This window comes from Podarcis liolepis (assembly GCF_965112155.1).
Source record: "Podarcis liolepis genome assembly, chromosome: 15".
In the NCBI taxonomy this organism is placed as follows: domain Eukaryota; kingdom Metazoa; phylum Chordata; class Lepidosauria; order Squamata; family Lacertidae; genus Podarcis; species Podarcis liolepis.
In genome coordinates, this window is record NC_139566.1 from 25,701,262 (window position 1) to 25,720,429 (window position 19,168).

General features: G+C 41.9%; 1 protein-coding gene and 1 long non-coding RNA gene across 3 annotated transcripts in view; one reads left to right on the forward strand and one right to left on the reverse strand.

Moving 5' to 3' along the window:
• Window positions 1-15,049, reverse strand: part of MORC2 (MORC family CW-type zinc finger 2) — a 54,529-nt gene extending 39,480 nt beyond the window's left edge. The window contains exons 1-4 of one of the 2 annotated variants that reach the window (XM_083478504.1): window positions 14,208-15,049; window positions 4,980-5,033; window positions 3,298-3,332; window positions 1,745-1,813 (exon numbers count right to left, since the gene is read on the reverse strand). Coding sequence is in view for 1 of the 2 variants with exons in the window: in XM_083478503.1 (XP_083334629.1) it covers window positions 1,745-1,813; window positions 3,298-3,332; window positions 4,980-5,033; window positions 14,208-14,275 (226 nt within the window). In the remaining variant the exon portion in view is untranslated. The remainder of the gene's footprint in view (window positions 1-1,744; window positions 1,814-3,297; window positions 3,333-4,979; window positions 5,034-14,207) is intronic. The other variant, XM_083478503.1, reaches the window with a different exon arrangement.
• On the forward strand, window positions 14,777-17,269 carry LOC310695013. The gene is made up of 2 exons (XR_014519855.1): window positions 14,777-14,880; window positions 15,048-17,269. It is a non-coding gene; the product is annotated as an uncharacterized lncRNA (long non-coding RNA).
• Window positions 17,270-19,168: the final 1,899 nt, after the last annotated feature.

The following is a 19,168-nucleotide window of genomic DNA, read 5'->3' on the forward strand; positions in this document are numbered from 1 at the left end:
GTGGTTCCGCGTGAGAGCCTTCTATTGCTTCTCCACCCGGCTGCAAGCTCCCATTTCCAGCCGGGGACATTCGTTTCCCTGATGCAGTTCCTCTGGGCAATTGTCGTGTCTCATGTCTGCTCCAGATAGAGACTCCCATCCTTTACGATTGTGACATTGTCGTGCTAGATGCCCTGGTTTTCCACAGACAAAGCAACGCCTTGCATCTCTTCCTTTCCCTGCATTTCCTCTTACCATGGAAGAGGTAGTAACTGGGAGGGGTCTGGCTGCTCCTAATTCCATGGGCTCTGGCCGCTCTCGTCCTGTCACGTTGCCTGCTCTGCTCTCTGTACTTTCGATATTATTTTCCCGCCACCGTGGTCTCCATTGTTCCTTCTTTTCACTAGCCCTCCGTTCCACGCGTAGGCTCAATTGCAGGCACGTTCGGACCAGAGAGTCCAAGGAACTAGGTTCTGGCATTTGGGCCAATTGGTCTAAAATCTCATTATTCAGTCCTTCCCTAAAAAGGGCTGCAACTGTTGGGGAATTCAGATCCCATTTTAATTTCTGCACCAGCAAACTAAAGTTGGACCAATAAACTCCCACAGTGTCTTTTCCTTGTCTCATTCTCAACAGCTGCCTAGCTGTGGTTGTTTCATGCGCAGGGTCTAAGAAAATTGTGTCTAGATACTGCAGAAAAATTTGTAGATTTCCTAGGGCGACATCCCTCCGAGATATGAGGGGTATAACACAGTCCTTAGCCCTCCCTTCCAAGAAATTAATCACATAAGCAACCTTCTCTTGCTCAGATTGAAATTCTTTATCCTTTATCTCAATTATGTAAGAAATTTCTGTCTTGAAAGCCATGTATTCAGAGCTTTCTCCCTTGAAGCTACGTGGACGTACAGTAAATGTTTTACTCACTCTATCTCCACACGTCGATTGCAGCATGGTTCTATGTTCTCCCAGTGCTGCCGATAGTACGTCGACTTGACTTTTCAACTGTAAGTTCTGTTGCCATAAGTCCTGTAATGTTAGCTGGAGCGCGGGGGTTTCTCCTTGCCCAACTGGCGCCACAGCTCCATCCATTTTGGCTTCTCCTTCTTTACTTATAGTGAAGAGGCGCAGAGCAGAAGGTATTCTGTCAGGACTGGTCGTTGTCCTCTTCAGATCACCACACAAACGCTTCTTGTTCTTTTATAAAACTTTTTATTGCGTATTAACAAAACATTCTTATAAACAGTTCTTAACTATTATTCCTCAGAGTCACTTCTTTCAGATACCTTCTGAGCTCTGCTTCTCCATGACCAGCCACTCTCAAAATGGCGAAGGCGCCTTTCCCTTCGCTTTCCCGCTCTTTTTTCTAACCTCCTGGCTAGAGCTGGCCTGTATCTCCCCTCCTCCGAATCTGAGCTAGAACTTAACCCTTGCCTTTCCTGTGAACAACCGGTCCCTCCCTGTTGTTCCTCTTGCTCCCTTCTATTAGATTCACTGCTCTCCTCCCCCCCTTGGGGAATGCTTTCTCCCTCTGATAAACTGAAAACCTCTAATTCTTCCCTGACAATAATTTTATGGTATTACTTCAAAAAAGGTGTTATGAGCCATCAAATATTGGAAATACACTTCTTCCAAAAGGTTTCCACAATTTTGGCCACTAGTGTATGTTAACGTAGAATGAATTTTTCCTAATCATCATAGTTCCAGTTGTAAAATAGTATCTTCAAGGTTCACATTTCCAGTTTTTCTCCAATCTCTTTTCACTTACTTGAATCCATTCCTGCTCCATCATCCAAAAAACACAGCATGAAGCCACCTCTCAAGCTCTCTTGATGTACTACAAAAAGAGAAAAATTATCAATGTCAAAGGTACATCATTTTTGGCTAGCCTCTTTGGCTATCATTTATGGTTCCTGGGGCTCTGCCAGTCTGCTTATCCTTGACCTCAAGCTGCATCTTCAAGCAAGGGCAAAATCACCTTCCAACTCCAAGAGTACAACTGGAGAACCATTCCTACTCCTTCCCCAGGTCCAAGATGGAGAAAAAAGCTCCTCTCAAAATTTTCCCTAACTGGTGATGGAATACTTATCAAGTGGAACTGTGGAGTTCAGTAAGTGCCAAACTTGAAGAACCAAGAAAATATAAAACAGGATTGGATTGGTAATGAAATACAGGAAGTTGTGTGTTCCACCCAATATTAATCATACTTATAGTAGGCTCACTGAAATGAATGGAAATGACTATCTTAGGCCCATTACTTTCAGTGAGTTTACGCTGAGTAAGTTAGTTGAATATAACCTATCTAAGATCCTAATATAAAAAAAGAAGTCCATATATTCAATAATAAAATTAAATAGGATGGTCACTAGCCATAAGGACTCTTAAGCCCAACTAATATGTACTGTATTGCAATGCTGGTGTGGACATCTCAGTTGCCAGATCCATGTGATACTTATGTCCCAAAGCTAGCAATTCAATGCAGAGAAGTGTACATGTGGGTCCCAGGTGGTCACCCATGCAGGCACTGACCACACCTAGACCTGCATAACTTCGGCTAGGTGTCTTCAGACCATATCCTGAGATAACATGGATGCTGTTCCCATGCTGGAAGAGTAACATGAGAACAGGGCACAGATCTTTTTTATGGCAAAACAAGTACTAGTTGAACAGGATAAAAAAAAAAACCTCAATTCTGCATCCAAAAATTGTAGAGCAGGAAAAGCCTTTTAACAATGCTCTAAAATAAAATTGCAAATCATAAAATTCTTTGATCTCAAACATGGAACCCTGCCATTTCATAGTGACAATTTTAATAGTACAAAAGGGTGAATATTATCTTGTGCTTTGCCTTTTCAAAACATGGTCCATTTAAAAAATATTATCTGCTTATCTTTTCTCTTACTTTACTCATGCATACTGCACCCTGGACAACAGTCAGATCTGAACTGTTACATTACCAGGAAGTGTATTTCAAACTTGCAGCTATTCCCCTTTGAACCAGTATCAACACCCTAAAATAACTGCACGGTAATTCAGCTTAAAAGAAAGAACTGAGCTACTTAATTTTGTTGTCAAACTGCTAACAAATTATTTCCTATTATCATGACAAATAACAGCATATTTACATCAGGAACTATTAAAGAATAAAACAATTCTTCCATTATGCCTTTCTTTTTTGGCCAAGATATTGGTCAGGGCATTATATCAGCACATAAACACTTCATGTAGCTACCAACGTAACAAATCTGTTATTTCTCCTTCCCACAGTCATACTCTAGGCTTATAAGCAAAGATGGCAATTGTAGAAAAGAGAAAACTTACCAGAAAAGATATCTATTCTTGTGGCATCAGCATCTCTATAAAACAGCAGATACTAAAATCAACATTCAACGTGTGGAGTGAAAATGATGCAATCGTAGCAGAAAAGCATGCCTGGGTGCTAATTCCAGAAACAACTGAGAGCATGGATAAAAATCTTTAGATGGTTGAAACGTCAATACTCTTCAAGGAGGCTCTCATGTATTTCTACCATATGAGCACCACCTATACTATGCAGTATTGTTTTAAAAGCAGGTATATAGTTCATCAAACATTACCATTAGATCACTATACAGCACAAAAAGGAAAAATAAAATTGGTGTCCCATCTTTTTTCACAAGGACTGGATCTTATGAACAGCCCTGCCATGAAAATGGCAGATCTCATACACAGGCACAGACAACTGCAAGATCATTTAAGAGTTCTGTGCATAGAGGACAGTATTCATCATATACTAGAATCAAACTGAGAAATATCAAGCTATTTCTGTCAGTTATTCTGCTAGCATGCTTTTTATATGAAGTTTCACAATGTAACAGCACAATCCTATCCATATCTATTATTATTATTACAATTTATTATGCAAAAGCAAGCCCTGCTGAGGTCAATGGGACATATTCCCAGGTCAATGGATATAGCTAAAGGTAAAGGGACCCCTGACCGTTAGGTCCAGTCGCGGACTATTCGAATCGCCAACCTTCTGATTGGCAAGCCCTAGGCTCTGTGGTTTAACCCACAGCGCCACCTGCGCCCCTAATGGATATAGGACTGCACCTTAAATGGTTAATATCTTACTAAAAAAAATGTTTAAAGTGCCCTCTATGGATGTAGTATCCTTTCCAGATTTTTTTTAAAGTAGCTTTCTATTATTATGTCTTTTCAGCTCCATGAGAATACATTCTGTTTAGCAGCTGTTCCTATAAACTGAACTAGATTTTATAAAACCTTTCTCCAGTATATTGTATATTTATAGGACAGATTCCTTGCCCAGACGTGGTTGTGGCAGCAAGCTTTCCATAGTCCTCTGGTGGAACAGTTGAGTACACGATGCTGGGCTAGATGTCCTTTGGTCTGATCTAGTAGGGCTCTACTTTGAATGGTTAAGGGAGTTGGGCATATTTAGCATGACAAAAAGAAGACTGATACCCATCTTCAAATATCTGAAGGGCTGTCACATGGAAGATGGAGTAAGCTTGTTTTCTGTTGCTCCAGAGGGTAGGACCTCAACCAACGAATTCAAAGAAAGATTCGGACTAAACATTAGGAAGAACTTTCTGTCGATGAGAGCTGATCAACAGTGGAATGGACTACCTTGGAAGATGGTGGACTCTCCTTCATTGGCGATTTTTAATCATAGGTTGGATGGCCATCTGTCAGAGCTTCTTTAGCTGGGATTGTGGGGGTTGGACTTGATGACCCTTGGGATCACTTCCAATTCTACAATTGTGATTCTTATGTTCTTATCTTCCTAGTTTCAGACACATTTTTTCCAGTTTAAAAGAACTAATGTAAAGTAAAAGTAGTACTGACAAAGTAGAAAACCTATTGCACAAAGCTGAATAAAATCACAATTGAATAGCATCCATCTTCCTAGCAAGCCCAATATTCACACCATTGCCTCAATTAGGTTAAATGGTTAAACAATGTAACATGAACCTCTTGCAGTTATGATTATGACTACATACCTGGCATTATCTACGAGCTCAGCAAGAGCCCCAAATAAGAATTCATGTGTGGTTCTGCAAGGTCAAAGAGAGCAAGTGGTTACTTTGGGAACTATTATACATATTGTCCATTTCTGCAAGATTATTTTTTCAAACTGAACAATTAAAAGCTTTAGAGATTCTTAACCAAAGCATCCCACAAGAACCAAACAAATTTTATATACTGTATTCAAGGCCACAGTCTGCTTGGAGCATTGCAACCCTATTACCAATATAGAAGATTAAAACTTGAGTATCAGTTAGGCAACAATAATTTCAACACCCAAAAAGAGGGAATTGATAACTGGAGTTTCACAGCTTGCAATGGATAATTTGTGATCAGGCATTACTGATATCAGTTCTTAACATATGCAACATTAGAGGCTTTTTTCATGAAAGCAGCTCTTCCAATTTCATAGATCAGCTTTCAATAAATGGGAATTCCACAACAAAAAAGAACTTTTTGGTGCTCCATATATCTAGTGATGCTCTCCACAGTGATGCATGTTGGCAGCTGCTGCTAATCCAGAACGTTTTAAAAAAGAATGTTGAATCTGTATTGGAACTATCGACATTGGCACATATGCTCCATGCTGGGTGCACTAGGTTGATTCCCAGGATTGTACCATCTTTAAGTGTTCATCTGAGCATGTATTGTAGAACGAAAGTTTTGAAGATGTTTGACTAGTTTATTGGCTTTGAGATATTTGTCAGAATAATTGAAACAATGGTTCCATTGACCTGTTTGGGACTAAACCGTATTTACTTTTCAGTATACTGCATCTTTATTCACAAATATGCTTCATAAGTAGAGAATAAAGAGCAATATCAAAGTCAAATTCACAGTAAACCCTCTGAAATAATTTTTTCAGTGGGTTTACTCTATGACTTTTCGGCATCACCTTACAGGATTTAAATACAAAGGCAATTGTGAAGTTTTCGACAGCTGAAATATTAGTTTCATATCACATGATAAACAAGCAAAAACATTATTTTCTTGACATTTCTTCTCATCTAGGCCATCCAAACACATTCTCATCTAGGCCATCCAAACACATGCAGTAATTCCAATACATTGTCTTCAAAGTTGCCACAATATTTTTATTTCTGAAGTATTATAGAGCAAGAATACTTGAGTCCTGAAAGTAATTTAGTTCTTAAGAAAAGTTCAGTATCTTGGCAGGTCTGAACATGTTTGCCTATGCACAAAATTATGGTGTTGGCATGGAATTCTCCAATTCTTTTCTCTCCATCAGCAAATGTAAGGTAAAATTATCCAGATGTGTCTTGGTCGAGTAACACTATTTCAAGTGAAAGACAAACTACAACACGAAGGTTCAACAGTACACATACTACAGGCATTAATATCCACATAAGTTGGACCTGCAACAAATGATGGCAGTGCTTAATACTCATATTCAAGGTGTTAACTCAGCCATGCCATCTTCCAATACACTTGGCTCTATTCCTTCTTCTTCCATATTTTGTCATTTTCCTCTTCAAGACAGCAATCATTCTGTTGACACAAAACATGAAGTCCTCATTGGGCTGTTCTCTGCCCCTTAAAGTCCCCCACCCTCTCCTTTAGCTTCTACTAATACAGTGGTACCTAGGTACTCAAATGGCTTGGCTCCCGAACAAATTGGCTCCCAAATGCCACAAACCCAGGAGTCTTACGGTTTGCGAACATTTTTCAGAAGCCGAACGTCTGATGCCACTTCCAATTGAGTGCAGGAAGCTCCTGTAGCCAACTGGAAGCCATGCCTTGGTTTTCGAACAGTTTTGGGAGTCGAACAAACTGCCAGAACTGTTCGACAAGCAACTGTGGCACTGTACTGTTATTGTGCACAGACTGCAACATTTTGGCAACAGAAGGACCAGTACTTTTACTATTTTGTTTTAAAAATAACAAAATCATATGTGAAAACAAGCCTTAAATATTACATCAATGAAGTGAGGTTTGTTTTTACTGTCTCCAGGTTAAAATCCAGAACTTAGTGTCTAACTAATAAGATCTCTTTTCTCTGAGAAACTATGTCCTTGTAGGACTCAAATAGGCAATACTTGCTTATATCAAAGTAATTAAAAGCAGGTATAAACAAAGATGATCATGAGCAAGCAACAGGCACATTAAACCTCTTTGAGAAACAGTACAGATGAATTCAATTATGAATGGCATCCACCCACACCACTGAAGAGACAGAATTAGCTTTCTACAAGAACATACTGTTCCATCTGCCAGTTGGGAAGTTGTGCTTTCTCATCCCTACTTGCATCAAGGTGTCATCTACTCCAGTAACTCAGCAACACGCAAGTGCAGATGCCTCTACCCAGAGTTTTGCATAATGCAAACCTGAATATGCAATAAAGAAACAAGTACATGGACCTAAATTATCATTATCTCAGATAGCTTCTCAGATAGGTCATTATCTCAGATCTTTACTACTTGTTCTCAGCTAGGTTTCCTCCCTGCTGGATCACACCCTGGGCAATTTCTCCCTATCATTGTTCCTGAGGATTATTTCTCAGTTCCCATCTTCAAAGGGGGGTGGGGAGGGGAGAAGACCAATGGGTAAGCTTGAGTTCAATTCCAGGAAAGATCCTAGAAGAGGTAGTTCAACAGCTAGAGAACTTATAAAAGGATGCTGTAATTACTAAATTCAGCATAGGTTTCTCAAAAACAAAGTCTTGCCAGACAAATCTCATTTCTCTTTTTGATAATGTTACATGCTTTTGATAATGTTACATCAGGGGATGCTGTGGATGAAGTGAATCTTGATTTAAGTAGGGCTTTTGACGAAGTCACCTATGATATTATTGCGGAGAATTGGACTTGATGGCCCTTGTGGTCTCTTCCAACTCTATGATTCTAGAAGCTGGTAAAATGTGGACTGGACAAGGTAACTGTTGGGTGGATTTGCAGCTGGTTGACTGACTGAATTCAGAGTACTCACTAACGCTTCCTCATCATCCTGGAAAAAAGTGTTAAGTAGGCTGCCGCATGGTTCTGTCCTGGACCTGTTCATGTTCAATATCTTTTTAACATCTTAGATGAAGCTATTAAGGAGATGCTAAGCAAACTTGCAGGTGACAGCAGACTAGGAGGGATAGGCAATATAAGATGGGAGATACCTGTCTTGGGACACGGGTGGCACTGTGGTCTAAACCACTGAGCCTAGGGCTTGCCGTTCGTAAGTTCGAATCCCAACAACAGGGAGTTGCTCAGTCCCTGCTCCTGCCAACCTAGCAGTTCGAAAGCATGTCAAAGTTTCACCAGAAGCGGCTTAGTCATGCTGACCACATGACCTGGAAAAACTGTCTGCGGACAAACATCGGCTCCCTCGGCCAGTAAAGTGAGATGAGCGCCACAACCCCAGAGTCGTTCACGACTGGTCTTAGCTGTCAGGGGTCCTTTACCTTTTTACCTGTCTTGCCAGTACACATGAAAAGGATTCAGGGATCTTAGTAGACCACAAGCTTAACATGAGTCACCAGTGTGATGCATCAACAGAAGTATAGTGTCCCAATCAAGAGATGCAATAGTATTCCTCTGTTCTGTCTTGGTCAGACTAAACCTGGAGTACTGTATCCAGCTCTGTGCACCATAATTTAATGATATTGCAAAGGATGGCAACCAAGATGATCAGCGGACTGGAAACCAAGCCTTATGAGGAATGGATGAAGGAATTGTGTATGTTTAACCTGGTAAAGAGGTGACTAAGAGGAGATACAGTAGTCATCTTCAAATATGTAAAGCACTGTCACATGGAAGATGGAGCAAGCCTGTTTTCTCCTACTCTGGAGGGTAGGACCCAAACCAGTGGATTCAAGTTACAAGAAAGGAGATCCAAACTAAACATCAGGAAGAACTTTTTAACAGTAAGAACTGTTTGACAGTGGAACAGAATCCCTTGGGAGCTTGTGAACTCTCCTTCACTGGAGGTTTTTAATCAGAGGTTGGATAACCACCTGTCCTGTATGATCTACTTGAGATTCCAACTCTACAATTCTATAATTCTAAGCAGTGTTCAAAATTCCCCGTTCAGCAGGTACATATTGACTGGGAATGGTCCACTTGCGGCCATTTGAGAAGTCTTGTCACAGGTATGGTGACTGACATCTTCACCATCTAGCTGCATGCTGCACGAGTCAGCTGGCTGGTGTTGCAGTGTGAAATTAAAATAAATATTGTGATTTTGCCTACCAGATTCATTCCTTTGTTGAATACAAAGCAAAATTTCTATCTTTGTAATGCCTTCCAATTGGTAGAATGTGTGATTAAATTGTTAAGAAAGCATGTAAAAAAAATGACTAGACATTCTGTTGTGGCAACCATAACCTAGGCTTAAGGTGCCATTTGATATGTCACTTTGTCACTATACAACAATAGATATTGCTATTATCTGATTTCTTATAAACTGAAAATCTTGTAATTTCATTCCAAAACAGTGTTGCTTTCATAGATGGAGCATCTGTGTTTTGGATTATTTTGTTAGTTCAAGGGGACTTCCGGGGTGGCGCCTCCGATGATGGCGGACTCCCTCTGAACTGGAGGGACATGCTCCGCAAGAAACGGGTCTTTCCCGCTGCGGTGTAGCGGGGACCCTTCTGAAAATCACAGGCGGATGAAGCCTGTGACCGTGGGACTCGGCGGGCACCTTTAGCGCCCCCCAACCCACCAAGGAACCCAGAAACGGGCTCCGAAGTGAAGAGGGGGAAGTGGCGCTGTGCTGTGAGTCGACTGCTTTTTCTGCGGAGCGAAGCCGCACAGCCGTTGCCGGAGAGCGCTGCCTTTTTCCTGGGACAATTTGGCATTGAAATAACCAACCGTGAGTACTGGAACGTTAAATAACTGGATTTCAAACAAGTATTGGTGAAATAAAAGGAATTTGGACTTTAAATTTATCCTAATTTGGTATTGAAACGGAAAGGGGTAAACAGGAAGTCACCCTTTCGTTCTCTTGTAGTCATAACAAAGCAAAGACAAAGTAAACTAGAGCCTTAAAAATCATTTTTAAAGAATCGTCTTTCACCATTTTAAACTGCGGAATCCCCCTTCGGAAGCAGGAAAAGAAGGGGGATTGTTACTGAGCTGTTTAAACCTGCGGAAACAAAGTCAAAGCAAAGTATCTTTCCACCGTCCTGACCCTGGAGCGGGGTGTCAGATTTGGCATTTGAACCTCATTGACCAGAAATAAATGCTTTGACAGCTAGTCTAAAGGAGGGAAACATTGTGATTCCATTGTTTCCTTTCGCTTTTTTTAAAAAAGGACAAATATGGACAGAATATCTTTAAAGAAGAAATTTTGTTGCTATTGTGCTTAAGGAAAAGAACAATCAGAAGTTTCTCCCCCTAGAGGGAAACTATGAGTTTGGTGACCTTGCAGGACAATGCCTTCAGAAGCACAGTTGGGTGCTTTCTGCAACATAAGTGCCCTATTGGACCAGTTAAGCCAGAAGATGGATTTTATGATAAAAGCTGCTAGTGCCTCTAAGCAGGCAGTGGAAATTGACATGGAGCCCATTCAGGAACCAAAACAGGAGTGCGTCATGACAGAACAACAGAAAGAGGAGGACACTGCTGAATATGGGACGCCAGGGACGAAGAGACTCTAGGCCCAGCAGGAAAGTGAGCTTTTGGATTTGGCTAATGAACTCGGAAAGAACCAGACTTGGAAAGACAAAGTTTGGACTGAACTGGAAATGGGTGGTTGGATTGACCACCCTATGCAGGGATGTTTGGACTTTCCGAGTCTGGAAATGGGTCGTCAGAGGCTTGGAGTTGTTGGGACCTCCAACTTTGGAGGGAATCTGAAATATGCTCTAAAACATCATATGGAGCTCAGTTTGGACTATGAGAAAGGGGCTGATTTGTTGAAAAGGGTCAAAAACAAAGCCGGAGTTCCCGCGAGTGAAAGGGAAATATGAAGAGCTGCGAAAGGGACATGGAAGAGATTTGAAGGCCTCGGATATTAGGGCACCAGGTTAATGTGCCAGACTAAAAGAAAGGACTGACAACCCCGGGACCGGGGGGAGGGGACGCTGGAAGAAGATTGGATTGTTTTTATTCTATTGTTGTTCCGCCAGGCCTTTGGTCAGGGCGCAGCCTGACTCCCTCCTCTGGCAACCTGCACAGAATTTTGCTTAACTGGTTGCCTTCAATTTGATTTAATTAATTTTTATAATGAAATGTTTTTAGATTGTGTAACTATTTTACTGTTTGATTATTTGATTGTTGTTAGCCGCCCTGAACCTGGCTTCGGCTGGGGAGGGCGGGATATAAATAAAATTATTATTATTATTGTACTTTTTTGTATTATTATTATTAGAAATGTTTTATGAACTATTATTAGAAATGTCTGATGAATGTTGGGAAAATGCTGAAATGAAAGTATTTGGCTCTTGTTAAAATGTTTAAAGAATATGGTAAAACGGTAATGGTTATGAGAAGTTGGTAAAAAAGATTTAAGTTTTAAGCTCTAAGATTATTTTCATAAGATAAAATGAGAATAGAGTAAGGTAATGTAATGATTAAATATTACCTATTATGGATTTAAGTTTTAAGTATCAAGGATTTCTATAAGATAGGATGATAAATAGAGTAAGGTGAAGTAATGACAGAATATTACGAATTTTGAAAAGGATTTGCAGGGACAATTATTAATCAAGATACAAGAGATGGGAGGATGAGGAGGTCGTGGAAAGAAGGTAATGGAAATTGGGAGAATTTGAAAAGGATGGTTTCATTATTGTTTTCTTTTTATATTTTTGGTTTTTTTCTTTTTTGTAATTTTGTCTTTTTTGTGTGTATTTTTTAAAAAATTCTTATGTTTTAATAAATATCATTAAAAAAAAATATTTTGTTAGTTCAAGTCACCTATTTTACCAAACTACTCATTGTCTGCCAGCACATCAAAGTACATGTTGAATCCTAGTCTGTACAAAATACAATATAATCTGGATTATTAAAAATCTGTAGTGTTGATATGTAGAGGTTCCCAGTCCCATTATAATATACATCATATAAACTGGTAAACTAAGCCAATACCAATAACTTTGCTAAATTTTATCATTAAAAAATGGAAATTCAAGACAAATTCAGTCTCCAAACTAGCTAGGGAAACACTTAACTGTGCTTAAAATAGCGGAACCTGTTGTACATATTTCAGTTTGTTTATTATCTCACATCTTGCTATGAAGTATCCAGAGCAGCTTAAAATCATTTTCAATAATAATAATAATAATAATAATAATTTAGTGTCTTACAAGAATCAATAAAGTTAGAGAAATTCCACCAACATGGTGCTACTAAATGCTGGGGATGTGAAAAGTTAGCCATATGCTCCTGGGCTCTCTCTTGGTAGCAGTGATCCCAACAAAGGGCTGTGATGATTATGATGTCATGTCAGCCTTTATACAAGCACACGTGTCCAAGCTGTACTGCTGATCTCTCTTTTGGGCCAAGTGGTAAACCCAGTGAACCGCCAGAAATCTGTTGCTACAGCTGCCAAGGGGGCAGCGCTTTCTCTTACTCTGGTGCTGATGTCACACAAGTCCAGCTAGTGACTCCTCTGGTAGCTGCAAAGTCTGGAATTCTTCAGCCCTGTCAGCCATTCTTCAGCCCATGTGCCCTGGATGGACTGTTGATCTCTCTCAAGGGCTAGTTGTATCTTCTTCCATTCATATATTATGGAATAGGTAGCAAGAATTTTAAAAGCTGAAGATTCAAGACTGTAGGTAAAATAAAGGAACCCTGGACATTTAAGTCCTGTCAAAGGTGACTATGGGGTTGCAGCACTCATCTCGCTTTCAGGCCAAGAAAGCCAGCATTTGTCCACAGACAGCTTTCCGCATCATGTGACCAGCATGAATAATCTGCTTCTGGTACAACAGAACACTGGGACAGAAGACAGAGTGCACAGAAACGCCGTTTACATTCCCGCCACAGTGGTACCTATTTATCTACTTGGACTGGTGCGCTTTCGAACTGCTAGATTGGCAGGAGCTGGGACAGAGCAATGGGAGCTCACTCCATCATGGGGATTCGAACTGCTAATCTTCCAATCGGCAAGCCCAAGAGGCTCCGTGGTTTAGACCACAGTGCCACTGCAAAGTCTGGGAGAATGATTATGTCAGCCATTCTTCAGCCCATGTGCTGCTGATCTCTCTCAAGGGCTAGCTGTATCTTCTTCCATTCCTATATTATCGAATAGATAGCAAGAATTTTAAAAGCTGCAGACTCAAGACTATGATGAACCTAGCTTGTACTTGGGGAGAGGTAGTGTTGTACCTTCCAGTTCCAACAAACGAAAACCCTGTGGTGAAGAAAAAACCAAATAATTTCCTACTGCATGCCTTCCTTCAATGAAGTCCAATCCTGGTGGGATTTCTAAGAACCAGCAGGGTTACAGGCACTGGACAAAATCATACTGCAGGCTGAATGATGCCCATTTTCTGAGACACATATATACAGATCAAGAATATTGGCTGGTACTATAGTACCATTCCCTGATTATCTGTCACAATAACAGTCTTCTCTAACTAAAAGGTATTCATCATCACTGAGAAGGCTATCTGTAACATGAAAATCAAAAGCCAAGCTTTCTGCACAATTGTCAAAATGAAGAAAATTTGCCCCAAAACTAGACAAACGTTTCTACAAGCATATTATATAGTTAAATCTATGAACTCCACTTTGAATCAAGGTGGCAGATAAACCTTTCAACATTGCATTAATCTTCCCGGTTTCTTCGAATTCATGAACAATGCCAGGGACAAGTCTCCAACAAATTAAAAATGCAGAGAATATGCAAATATACAATCTTTCCCAACAGCTACTAACATTCTTCCTTTTCATAATTTTGCTACGTTCATTTTCAAGCGTGGTTGAATCGTCTGTTGCTCTTCTGAGCAGCAAAAATTCCACAGGCAAGTTGTGGGTAAACATATTTTCCATCTGTGCTTCAGTTTCACTGAATGCCCCGTTTTTACTGTCATATCACGCACTGTTCCTTCCTTGCTCAATTTTCCCCAGTATTTTTCTTTCTTCCCAACGGCGACGATGCTCAGCTTTCGTTCCTTTCCAGGGAATCCAATTACCGTTTCGTTTTTTCCCCTCCTGGATTAGCAGCTGCTGCCAACGTGCAAGAAGCAGTGAAAAAGAGACCGCCTACAGCTACACCGAGCCCCACAACCTCCATTCCTACTCACGAGTTGGTGTGCAGATACTCGAAGGTCAGTTGAGCACGCTGAAGGCTGCTGTAATTGCTGAACGCCATGACGCTGATAAAGACGACGCCCCACCCACACCCCTCCCGCCAATTTTCAGGCGTGAGAGAAAAACAAGCTTGAGGCGACCCAACCGCCCTGACCACCACTTTTCTTCACTAACGAAACTATAAAAGCTTGCCTACTGACAGGCGCGCGTACGAGCGCCCTCAGTGGCTCCCCCGGCCCACCCGTATTTATCTTCTTCTTTCCCCCCTTCTGCTCGCCCCTGAGCTCTTCTGTCGTGCTCGTTCCCCTTTCGCTCCCGACGCCGCCAACGGCCGTCAACCTCCGCCCGCGTGCGTTCGTTCGTTCTCCTCTTTATCGCAATATGCCTATGAAGAGAACCCGCCGACGGGCGCCGTCCTTTGTTCCTTCACCACGTCTCCCGCCCTCCGCCTCTTCCCTCGCTACACAGCTTCGCCTTCCCTCACACACTGCGCTGAGGGAAAGGCGGAGAAGCGAGCCACCACCGCCGCTTCCCCGCCATTGGGCGGCGGCGCCCCACGTGACAATTAAGCCTTGGCACCACGACACAAAGAGGGGAGGGGAGTCGAGAGAGAACGACAGCGGATGAGCGCTGCGTGTCCCGACGGCGCTGTTTGCACCGCGTGAGGTAGTGAAATAAAGCGGCTTCCCTTCCCTTCCCCCACCGTTTCCGGACGCATTCTTCTCTCCTTCCCTCCCCCCCGCCCGCGTGACCGTTTTAAACCGTTGGGGGAGAGGCGGGGCGGTAGATTGCTGCGTCTGCGCATTGGGAAATTCTGTGGGGTTTTTCCTCAGACGGTTCGCAGTGTACGTAGAAGCCTCGATGCGGCGTTCACGGGATCGTCAGTCGAGCGAGGTGCGAGAGCGCGCGCTGTTTTCCCCTTTCCCCCTTCTCCCGATTGACGACTGGGACCCTCCTTCTCCCCCTTTCCTCCCACTCTCCCTCGGACCAGGGCGCGCGTCCTCGTCATTCCAAAGCCGCGCTGCTTGCTGCTTCGCCCAGAAGCCATTTTCCTAATCGGCTGCATGAAGAAGACGGCGATTTAAAATGGCGTCGGCGGCGTCTTTCTCTCAATTATCGCCTTATTTCTCTCAGGGGGTTCACCCCCCCTCGAGCCTTATTTTTAGATGGGTGAATGTACTTAAGTCTTTTCCTGTTGTTTTGTGTAAAAAACTCGAGTTCATATATTTTCCTTGCCTAATTAAATGTCATTAAAGATGACTTGGTTTTTTCAAGGTGAATTTCAACACCTTTTATAGGACTCTGTGTGCTCTTAAAGTTCAGAAGAATAGTATTTGGTTAACGTTCTCGTGTCGCACTTGGTATTAAAATATCCATCTGTTTCTGTGTCGTCCTTGGAATTAAAATAGTGTGCTTTTTCTCGAGTTGCTTTCGTCTGCTTGCCAGGTATTTCAGAACACTTAAGGAACAAAATATTGACTAGATAATGGCATCAACCTTTCTCAGGAGAACAGTCATAGTTCAGAACAATCTGCACTCAGTATCTTACTGCAAAATGGCTACAAAGAGACATACTGTATAGGAAAAGTAGGGAGAGATGAATCTGCTGCTAATTGAAATAGTAAGTATTGGGTTGGAGTCTCTATGCTAAGAACTGTCAGAAGTGTTATCATGTTTAATAGTAGAAATGCTAAATAGACAAAAATAAAAAAGTTGAGTAGATAGGTGTGGAATTTTAGCTCAAAATACATTTTATACCTTTGCCTGTTTTTACATATTTGAATTGTGTTAGAGAAACTGGTCTGTTTTTTGCCTCTTGTTTTTTAAGAAATTGAGAAATGAATGTTTTACAAATGAATTTGGCAGCAAATTGTTTTCACCACTTTGAGAGCACCTGACATATATTGGAAAGATACATGCTGAAAGAGAGTTCAGAGAAGGAGGGGGAAATCACTCGGTGTGTGAATGACTCCAGGAAAAAAAATACATTCGGAAAAGCTGGAAAATATGCTTGTAGCAAGACTAGGTAAGTAAATTTTCCCAGTGGTGTAGACATCACAGGAAGAATTAGGATGAAATTTTAAAAGATTTAGCATAAGATGTACCACTGTCAAACATGTTTAGAATGTTGGTGTAAGCTACATTAGATCATTGACCTATATCCAGTTTTATTCTTGAGGCTCTGCATCTTGTGAAAGAACAACAGGCTAACCGTGTATTCAAGGATGTACAATATAATAAAATAATTTGAACTGAAAACTGGCTCTCACTTGATGGACTGCATGACTGTGGAACTTCTGGACCACCCATGAAAGACAGCAGAAGAATTTGACACATCTGTTCATCCAAGAAGCCTTTCATTTTATATCCAAGAATATGCAAAGACTCCAGGTGGCTTCATGAAGAAATTTAAAGCTTGAGGGCTGAGAACCTATATGTGAAGAACTAGATTTCAAGTTAAAAGTTTTTTTAATCTGCCAGCAAGTAGCATATTAAGTTTCTGGTCTATTCGTTAAACTCGGCATTGCAGCTTGTAGTGTTAGTCTTGGAATACTCTCTCCAGGGAGATGTGCCTGGCACTGATACCTTTCAGAGGACCTTTTCATTTTCTCAGGCTTCTTGAAATCCTTGATTATAATCACTTTTAATGCTTTGGTTATTTTTCATTATTGATGTCATTACCGTCTACATTTATTGACAGTATCCATGTTGAGTCGCTTTGAGAACAGCTCTGGGACTGAAAATCAAAATATTCAATACAGGCACGCCCCGATTTGTGCAGGAGTTGCATTCTGGGGGTTGCATGAGACAGCAGGACATGCATAAACCTATGCTCCTGCCCCGCATTATATCTCCTTTTCCAGCCACTTCCAGGTCATTGTGATGTGCAAAGTTGTGCAGCTGCTGAACAAGTGTAAATCTGTTGTTGCCTGTAATTAAAAAATAATGCTAAGCTTAAGAACATATACAAAGCATAGGACCTATTTCTATCGTTAGGGCATATAAACCATTCCTGTAACTGGATTATAAAGACTGATTTCTTATGAATGTGGAATGAGTATTATTGTACTGCTTGTAACAGTGCCTGTTCTGCATTTTGAATTAGTTGAGGGGGCATATATGGGGCAAGTCAATCTCACAGTAAACTGGTCCCAAGGTGTTACTGGCTGTATATACTAATAGTAACACTTGAACTTGGCAACTGGTAACAATTTGAACTTGTCAAATAGGCAGCTGGTACAGGTCTCTGAAGGGACGTGGGTGGCGCTGTGGGTTAAACCACAGAGCCTAGGACTTGCCAATCAGAAGGTGGGCAGTTCAAATCCCCGCAACAGGGTGAGCTCCCGTTCTTCGGTCTCAGCTCCTGCCAACCTAGCAGTTCGAAAGCACATCAAAGTGCAAGTAGATGAATAGGTACCACTCCAGTGGGAAGATAAACGGTGTTTCCGGGCGCTGCTCTAATTTGCCAGAAGCGGCTTAGTCATGCTGGCCACATGACCCAGAAGCTGTATGCCGGCTCACTCAGCCAATAAAGCGAGATGAGCTCCGCAACCCCAGAGTCTGCCACGACTGGACCTAATGGTCAGGGGTCCCTTTACTTTTACCTTACAGGTCTCTGAAGGGATGTGGGTGGGATTGTGGTCTAAACCATGGAGCTTCTTGGGCTTGCCGATTGGAAGGTTGGTGGTTCAAATCACTGTGATGGGGTGAGCTCTTGTTGCTCGGTCCCAGCTCCTGCCAACCGAGCAGTTCGAAAGCACGCCAAAAAGTGCAAGTAGATAAATATGTACTGCTTCAGTGGGAAGGTAAATGGCGTTTCCGTGTGCTGCTCTGGTTTCAGTTTTCCATTGCACCTGAAGCGGCTTTGTCATGCTGACCACATGATCCAAAAAAACTTTCTGCGGACAAGCACTGACTCGCTCAGCCTGTAAAGCGAGATTAGCACTGCAACCCCAGAGTCATCTGCGACTGGACTTAACTGTCAGGGGTCCTTTACATTTACAGGTCTCTGAGCAGAGCTGTTATATGCTGGCATAGTCTCAATCCTACAGCTTCTGGATTAAGTGCCATGAAAGCTGATACGAGTCCATTGCAGTACAGTGGTACCTCAGGTTACATACGCTTCAGGTTACATATGCTTCAGGTTACAGACTCCGCTAACCCAGAAATAGTACCTTGTGTTAAGAACTTTGCTTCAGGATGAGAACAGAAATCGTGCAGCAGCAGCAGGAGGCCCCATTAGCTAAAGTGGTGCTTCAGGTTAAGAACAGTTTCAGGTTAAGAACAGACCTGGAACGAATTAAGTACGTAACCCGAGGTACCACTGTAATCCAGTCTTGAAGTAACCTACATGAACTACTGTGACCAAGCTTTCCTGACCCAGGAAAGGCCATAGCTGTTGTACCTGAAGGAGCGTCTCCACCCCCATCGTTCTACCCGGACACTGAGGTCCAGCACTGAGGGCCTTCTGGCAGTTGCCTCACTGCGAGAAGCCAAGTTACAGGGAACCAGGCAGAGGGCCTTCTCGGTAGTGGCGCCTTCCCTGTGGAACACCCTCCCACCAGATGTCAAAGAGAACAACAACTACCAGGCTTTTAGAAGACATCTGAAGGCAGCCCTGTTTCGGGAAGCTTTTAATGTTTGATGTATTATAGTATTTTGATATTCTTTTGGAAGCCGCCCAAAGTGGCTGGGGAGGCCCAGCCAGATGGGCGGGGTATAAATAATAAATTATTATTATTATTATTATTATTATTATTATTATTATTATTATTATTATTATTATTATTATTACCTTTTACCAGCTATAACTGGTACAACTAGCCATTGAAGCTACCTGGGCCTCCAGTGTCCAAGCTGGATCCAGAAGTACACCCAGCCTGCAGACCTCCAGGGGAAGCACAACCCTATCAAGGGTAGACAAGTTACCAATTTCTCAGACATGGAAACCACA